The sequence below is a fragment of the Cebus imitator genome, unplaced genomic scaffold (assembly GCF_001604975.1).
Source record: "Cebus imitator isolate Cc_AM_T3 unplaced genomic scaffold, Cebus_imitator-1.0 Scaffold46, whole genome shotgun sequence".
NCBI classification, from domain to species: domain Eukaryota; kingdom Metazoa; phylum Chordata; class Mammalia; order Primates; family Cebidae; genus Cebus; species Cebus imitator.
Window position 1 is genome coordinate 4,982,097 of NW_016107361.1, and position 8,378 is coordinate 4,990,474.

The 8,378-nt window shown below is 40.2% G+C and overlaps 1 protein-coding gene across 1 annotated transcript in view; it reads left to right on the forward strand.

The window, feature by feature from the left end:
• Positions 1 to 1,947, forward strand: part of LOC108303359 — a 9,255-nt gene extending 7,308 nt beyond the window's left edge. The window contains exon 2 of the mRNA XM_017527167.1: positions 1,484 to 1,947. Within this exon, the coding sequence (XP_017382656.1) occupies positions 1,484 to 1,900 (417 nt within the window). The 3' untranslated portion in view covers positions 1,901 to 1,947. The remainder of the gene's footprint in view (positions 1 to 1,483) is intronic.
• Positions 1,948 to 8,378: the final 6,431 nt, after the last annotated feature.

The following is an 8,378-nucleotide window of genomic DNA, read 5'->3' on the forward strand; positions in this document are numbered from 1 at the left end:
TTTCTTCCTTTCTCTCGAAAAAAAAAAAAAAGAAAACTTAAAGTTGTTCTTAGGGGAACAATCATTGCTTTGCATTTCGTTGCTGAATAGAAAATCTGGAAGAACAATATCAACTTTTAAATGAAATTATGTGCCTGGAAGGGGAGTATAAATATAAAAAAAGGAGAGCACCTCATTATCATTCTTTCAAGCTGCTGGAGTGAAACTTGAGTCATTGCAAATTCCAATATCAAAAACTCTCTTGGATATACTAAAGAACACCATTATGCACACAGCAATAAAATGAGGATGTTATTCGAGGGAGCCACTAAGAATAAAAAATAGCCAAAGCAAATGTCTAAAATGAGCAATACAATAGGTTCGTTAATAATTATTGCGAAATAGCTCTAAAATTTTCCAACTGAAACTGAATTCCTTGGGGTTCTTCATCAGCCAGGGGCATCATCTTTTTTTTTTTTTTTCTGCTTGCAAGAATTTTCTACCTATAACTGTCTAAACACAAAGAAACGTTTGATTTCGGTATTGATATTTATCAGAGTACTCTTCAAAATAACTGAAATTAGGCTTCTTTTTACGCTGGGGAACCGGCAAAAGGCTTTTGAACGAAGAATAAGCATATGAACAAGTCATGCTTCACCATTTTGCTGTAATCTTCTAAACTGCCTTCATGACGTAAAACTTTTAATTGCAGAACATTTAAGAATTATTGAATGTCTCTTCAATAAAGCTAGTCATTAAAGTTTAGTTGATAGTAGTATATTTAGAAATATATATACCAGCTCATTTTCTCTTGCCGTACCTCATACAGAGGTTTCAAGTGGGATTTCTGCCACATTCACATTCAGAGATTTCGGCCCTAAGAACTGTTCATTTTTAATGTTTGTAGTTTCAATGGTTTAACTTTTTCTTTTTTCTGATTTTTTTTGCTGTGTAATTATAAATTATAAATTTCTGAATTAATTAGCTGAGTAGGCTACAGTATAGATAATAGAGCTAGTGTTAGATCATTTTTAAAGCCTTTTAGGTCTGTATGGAGGGAAGAAAGAAAAGGAAGTCGGGGAGTCCCCATTCCCCACACTCTGTCCAAAGGTTAGGAAATTGCTGTCAGGCGTTCCTTTCCTTGGCTTCCACCATCTGAAGGCGTCTATAGCAAGAATTAGAATCAAAACCAAAGAAACAAGAAATCAGCTGAAAATAAAACACTAAGAAATGGTAGTTTATTTTCTTTTGCCATGCTGCAAAGGAGGGTCGAATTTTTCGCAACTGATGGAGCTGCTGGCTGAGTTTTTCCGGAGCAGGTAGTAAGTGCATCCCCTCCTTCGCGCCTTTTCCCAGCTCCTGCCCAATTCGCTGACTGAAGGTTAATGCAAGGCCTGCGCCTCTCCCAGACTCCGGCCAGGCCCCGCCCAGCGCAGAGGTGGGCTGCTCCCGGCGGGGGGCGGCCCAACCCCAACCACCGAGAAGAGGCCCTTTGGTGTCCTAGAGCGGCTACGGGCCGCTGGGCCGAGTTGGAGAACACCGGGTGCCTGAAGCCGCTTCTGTGGTCCCGCGCCGTCTCCTGCGTTCCAGGAGCCGCCACCTGATTCCCTACGCTGAGTGCGGCCCTCTGGCGGAACCGCGTCTGTGGCGAGGAGCGGGGTTCCAGCCTGCTGCGCTGACACGGCCCCTGGCGTTTTCCGTGCTGGCCCTGGGTCGCCCTCGACGCTGCTTCCCGGCGGGAGCCTCCTTCTCACGGCAGAAAGGAGCTTCACCTGGGGCGGCCGGCGGGGAACCGAGAAGAACCCGCCGGGGAAGTGGACCGGGCTGGCTCCCAGGCCCGGCGCTGCGGCTCGGGGGCCGCCAGACCTCCTGCGGGTTGCGTTTCATTCCTCGGTTTTCTAGACCCCAGTTTTGGGGTTGAATCCTTGCTGTGGTTTTGTAAGAATTAAATGATAAGGCGAACACCAATCATTGCTGCTTACTGGGTGCTTCCTGTGGGCCTGGCAATATTAACGGCTTAACCCGAACTCGTTCCTGCATTCATTCGCTACTCGTGGGCCTTTCCTAACAATACTGCAAGGTGCTGGAGGGGCCCCCACCCTTTGGTCAGTAAAACTGCCAGGGTCACTGACCTGAAGACGTTGAGGATGAGAGGTTTGTTGGAGTCCGGAAGTGGAGACAGACTGAACAGTTAACTACAAAACACGTTTTAAAATTACAACTTTGAGAGCCGATAGCGGGAGACCCCTTTGGGGAGGGGTGGAGGTGGGGAAGAGGAGGAAAGGAAAGGCTTCCCTGAGGAGGTAACGCTGCAGCTGTGACCTGACAGATGGGGCCGAACCAGCTGGCCTCGAGTTGTGTTTCAGGCCTAGGGAATAGCATAAGGACTCAAGCTGTTTCCTTCCAGGTCGAGTCCCTATGCTCAAACTGGTATTTGGCACACACCAGTAGTGGAACGCCACTCAATGCCTTATTCTCTTCCCCTTCTCTCAGCTCTGTCCCCTCCACATAGTAGGAAAATGAAGCTGGTAACTAATTTTGGCCCGAATTGTCCTGTTATTATATCTATTATACTCCACCATGCGGGCTCTTCCTAACTCCTTTTGATCAAAATAGATATTTTTGAAAATGTGAAGAAAGCAGTATCGTGTCTTGTATGGTTTCTCATTGCCTTCTAAATCAGATATAAACAACAAACTTGCTTGAGGTGTTCTCTGTCAAACCAAGGACCTACATTTAATTCCAGCTTACACTCTGCTGCACCCTTTCCCTTTTGCTATATTCCTTAGTTGATGTTGACTCCATTTGGAACAGTGTATTCAGCGTTGAAAGCATTGCATATTCTGAAGCAACTGTGTTCTTACTCAGCACAGGCATTTCTGTTATCCCAAGAATCTCCCTACCTCCAGAACATGTTTACTCCTTAATCACTTCCTGATAGTAGAGAAGACTACTATTACTCTAAATACTGTAGTTAAACAATTATTGAATATAGGCACGTTTTTGAATTAGAAGAATCCTATCCCAATCCAAGGTATAATTTGCTGATCCCATACTGATTCCTTTTCTTCCCACTCCGTGTCCTTTCATCTGCTATTTTCGAGTCCAGATGCCAGCCAGGCATTTGAGAACCATCTGATGGTAACAGGACGGAGGCTGACTCAACTTCACTCCACCACCTGCCTTCCTGCCTTCAGGGAGATTTTGTACATAGCTTATCCTTTAACTTCTGCTTGTTACTGTTCACAGCACTGTGATTCTACTTTAAGCACCTTCTATACATTCATATTCATTACTTTTTTCCTCCTCTTTCCTGTTTATGATTACAAAGGTGCTTAACCTATTTTATTGCAGAACCAAAAAAGAGATCGAATTATAATGATAACATGAGTATAGTATTATATTAAAGGATACTAGTAAGACACTCAGTTCCTGCTTTGTTCCCATAATATTTTGTGAATATGTCTATGATAGTATTTAATACATTGCGTTATGACTAGTTGGTTGTGTCATTCTCCACTTATTAATTAGACTTCTTTGAGGATATTTAAAAAAATTTTTTTCTTCATTTGTTCTTGTACTTAGCTCAATGCCTGGCAACAAAACAAAAAAGATCATTGTTGAATCAGTTTTTAAGTGAAATAGGGGTAAATGGGAGGCTCCAGTCTTTGAAAATGCCTAGAGATCCCCTTCAGAATCCTCACACATTTTCATCAATCTTCTTACCCTGTAAATAAATATACTTTCCTCAAATATTAAAGATATTTGTAAAATAAATATTATTCAATTTATTTTTTTCTATTACAGTCGGGTGTGTGTGTATATGTGTGTGTATATATATGTATATAGTTGTATTTCAACTATGTAGGAGAAAAGGAGCAAGTCTGTGAAGTATCATTTACCCATTTACCAACAAGACGATTATCTCAGAAGGTTAAAATGTGAGAGAAAAAACTAGTGTTCAAACCCTGCTCTTACTGATGCCACAGCCAATGTTCTATCTTTGGTAGAAATCAAACTGTATTTTTCTTATTGTTCAAGTAATGTAATTAACTATAGAAAAATAAGAAATTACAGATGAACGAAATAAAGCAAAAGTAAATAAAATTCATCCATGATTTCATCATTCCAAGCCAACAATTGTTAACATTTTTGTGAATACATATATATACACACACATTACATACGCACAGTTGTTTTGGAGTTTTTTTACAAAACGGAAATCACACAAATTTTAATCTTTTATAATCTACTTTTTTGCTTAACAATATGTGATAACTCCTGTCTCTTGATTCATTTATTTGGGTTTTTCATCCTGGGCACTATTTACATATTGGGCCAGATACTTCCTTGTTATAGAGGGTGATAAAAATTCTTTGCTTGACCAAACTTTATCAAGCCTCCTGAATCTTCTTCTAGGCCTGTCTGTATACTTTCTTGTAAAATCAGACTTAGCAACAAACCTTTTTCCTCAGTTTAGTGACTGCCCCCCACCACCTGAATCCTTGATATATGATCACCATCGATATGTTCCTCATCCTCCAACATCCTTAGATGAATTCTCATAACCCTAGCCTGTCATCAGCAAGAATCCTGTTCGGTTGTGTTAGCCAAAGTCCTCCTTATCCTTGATGCTTCCTCTTAGCAGTTTTCTATTTACTTATCCTACCCTGTTCCTTATCTATAAATTCCCACATTTCCCATGCTGTATACAGAGTTGAGCACAATCTCTCTCCCTAACTGCGAAATCTTATTGCAGTGGTCCCTATCCCTACGGCAATGATCTTGAATAAAGTCCTTGCCGTGCTTTAAGAAGTGTCATTGATTTCTTTTATAGGGCCTGTCCTATGCAATGTAGAATATTTAACAGCATCCCTGGCCTTTATGCACTGTATGCCATTAATACTACCCCTTCTTCATTGTGGCAAACATAAATGTCTCCAGACATTGCCAAATATCTCCTGGAGGACAAAATTGTCCCTGGTTTATTCTAATATTAATCTTTTCTCTTTTCTTGACACTTGCCTACCCAATGACTATTAGAAACTCAATAGTAAATGTTTCACATTTTGCATTTTGTTGTAGAAATAGTTAATACCAAGTTAACAGAAGTTTTACAAAATTAGGTGTTTTAAACTCTTTATTAAACTCTGAAATAATGCCTCCAAACTCTGGAATGCTTTTTCATCTTAGAGTGTACCCTTTTTATGACCTGTGGATTTCTTGTTTAAAATTTAAAAGTTAGCTTTGAGTGAATGAAGCATAAATTATCTTAAAGCAAAGGTATAATAACATTATGAAAAAGTATTAAGACTGATAGCCTTTGGGAGAAGTGAATTTGCTAAATGAGTGACTTTGATAAAATTTTTATGCACAGATATATGTACTTGGTTGATTTTTATCATTGCAATGTCTTTTGTATCTTTGATTTTCAGAAGATTTCTACAATAAGTACATTCTTACACTAAAAATTCTTGAACATCTTTCCAAGTTTAAAAAGTCAGAAATTTTTAGAAGCTGTTATAGTTTACTTTTTCAAAAATGTTTTTGGCCAGGCACAGTGGCTCACACCTGTAATCCCAGAATTTTGGGATCACAAGGTCAGGAGTTCAAGTCCAGTCTGGCCAACATGGTGAAACCCCGTCTCTACTAAAAATACAAAAATTAGCTGGGCATGGTGGCACATGCCTGTAATCCCAGCTATTCAGGAGGCTGAGGCAGGAGAATTGCTTGAACCAGGACCTGGGAAGTGGAAGTTACAGTGAGCTGAGATGGGGCCACTGCACTCCAGCCTGGGCTACAGAGTGAGACTCTGTCTCATAAAAAAAAAAAAAAAATTTTTTTTTTACTTTTTTTTTTTTTTTTTTTTAAAGATGGGGTTTCACCATGATGGCCAGGCTGGTTTTTGAACTCCTGACCTCAGGTAATCCACCCACCTCAGCCTCCCAAAGTGCTAGGATTACAGGTGTGAGCTACCGCGCCCGGCTAATTTTTTTACTGTTAAATGAAAACGCATTATAAAAAATTGTATTAAAAATGCAGTTTAATGAATTGCTATAATAGGAACACCGTATAATCACAAATGCACATCAAGAAGTAGAATATTGGTAGGGCTCAGAAGCATCCCTACCTCCATGCCCATCCCCAGCTTCCTCTCTCTTCTTAAGTGTAGTTCCTTCCTGGTACTTACGGGTAATATGTAGTCACTTCATTGTTGTGTTTATTCTCTATTTTTAATTTTTTTTTTTTTTGAGACGGAGTTTCACTCATGCTACCCAGGCTGGAGTGCAATGGCACGATCTCGGCTCACCACAACCTCCGCCTCCTGGGTTCAGGCAATTCTTCTGCCTCAGCCTCCTGAGTAGCTGGGATTACAGGCACGCGCCACCATGCCCAGCTAATGTTTTGTATTTTTAGTAGAGACGGGGTTTCACCATGTTGACCAGGATGGTCTCGATCTCTTGACCTCGTGATCCACCCGCCTCGGCCTCCCACAGTGCTGGGATTACAGGCTTGAGCCACCGCGCCCGGCTATTTTTAATTTTAATTTTAATTTTAGAGACAGGGTCTCAATCTGTCACCCAGCTTGGAGTGCACTGGCACCTCAGAGCTCACTGCTGCCTCACACTCCTGGGCTCAAGTGACTCTCCATCTCAGCCTCCCAAGTAGCTGGGATTTTAGGTGTGAGCCACTACGACTAGTCCTTTTTTAATCTTTCACCACAAAAATGTGCATCTGTTTACACTGGAGTTTAGTTTTGCTTGTTTTTGAAGTTTATATAAATGGAATTATACACTATGTGGTCTTCTCTATCTAGCTTAAAATTATGTTTACAAGCTTCATCTGTATCATTGTGTATATTACATTTTATTTATTTGCACTGTTGTATTGTTTTACAGTCTACGAATGTATCGCTACCCTTGATGAACATTTGCTTTTTTCTGGTTTTGGCCAATGATAATGCCTGTTGATACACATGTGCCTACATTTTTGTTGCCTATATATCTAGAATTAAATTGGTGCATTTAAGAGAATACATTCTACAAATTTATAGCGAAATACCAAGCTGTTTCCCAAAGTGGCTCTCCACTTATATCTCCACCAGCAGTTCATGAGAGTTCTTGAATTTTCATATTCTTGCCAACACTTGGTATTTTTAGCTTTTTTTATATGTAGCCATTGTGGTGGGTTTCTAGTGGCTTTAATTTGTATTTTCCTGATTCATAATGAGGTAGAGCACCTTTTCATGTGTTTATGAACAGATATCCTCTTCTTTGACATCTGGTCAAAATGTATCCTAAGTGTCTGGTCAAGTTTCTTGACCATTTTTCTATTGAGCTTACCTTCAATCTTTTTCTTAGTATTTTGTAGTAAATATTTTCTCAATATGAGTTATTTGTGTTTCATTTCATTTCATGACTTGTTTCTTTACTTTTCAGTTTTCAACTTTTCTAAGTACTCTGTATTAGGAATATGTCTTATGCATAACATTTAATTAGATTTTGCGGCATAATTCTTCTGAAAGTCATTCTGTTTTCATAGGCAAATGTATTGATATAATAGACATCCATTTTACCTTTCTTGGTTTTTATCTTTTATTATGTGATTGATATCTTTTTTATGTTTGTATTTTATATTTATATGTATTCCTACTAAAGATGTAAAAAATTGCATTCTATGTTGTTTTTCGGCTAGATGTTACCATAACTTTCTTTTTCTTTCTTCTTTTTTTCTTTTCCTTTACTTTTTTCTTTTTCTTTCTTTCTTTTTTTTTTTTTTTTTTTTTTTTTTTTTTTTTTTTTGTTGTTGTTGTTGAGACAGGGTCTCCCTCTGTCACCCAGGCTGGAGTGCAGAGGAGTGATCATGGCTCACTGCAGCCTTGACCTACTGGGCTCAGGCAATCCTCACCTCAGCCTCCCGAGTAGCTGTGACTGTAGGTGAGTGCCACCCCACCCAGGTAATCTTTTTTTCTTTCATTTTTAGTAGAGACAAGGCTTTACCATGTTGGCCAGGCTGGTCTCAAACTCCTGACCTCAAGTGATCCATTTGCTTCAGCCTCCCAAAGGGCAGGGATTATAGATGTGGGCTACCATGCCAGGCCCGCAGCTTTCTATAAACTATTTTATTCTCGCCAGGCGTGGTGGCTCATGCCTGTAATCCCAGCACTTTCGGAGGCCGAGGTGGGCGGATCACCTGAGGTCAGGAGTTCGAGATCAGCCTGACCAACCTGGAGAAACCCCATCTCTACTAAAAATACAAAATTAGCCGGGCGTGGTGGCACATGCCTGTAATCCCAGCTACTGGGGAGGCTGAGGCAGGAGAATCACTTAAACCCAGGAGGCAGAGGTTGCAGTGAGCCAAGATCGCGCCATTGCACTCCATGCACTCCAGCCTGGGCA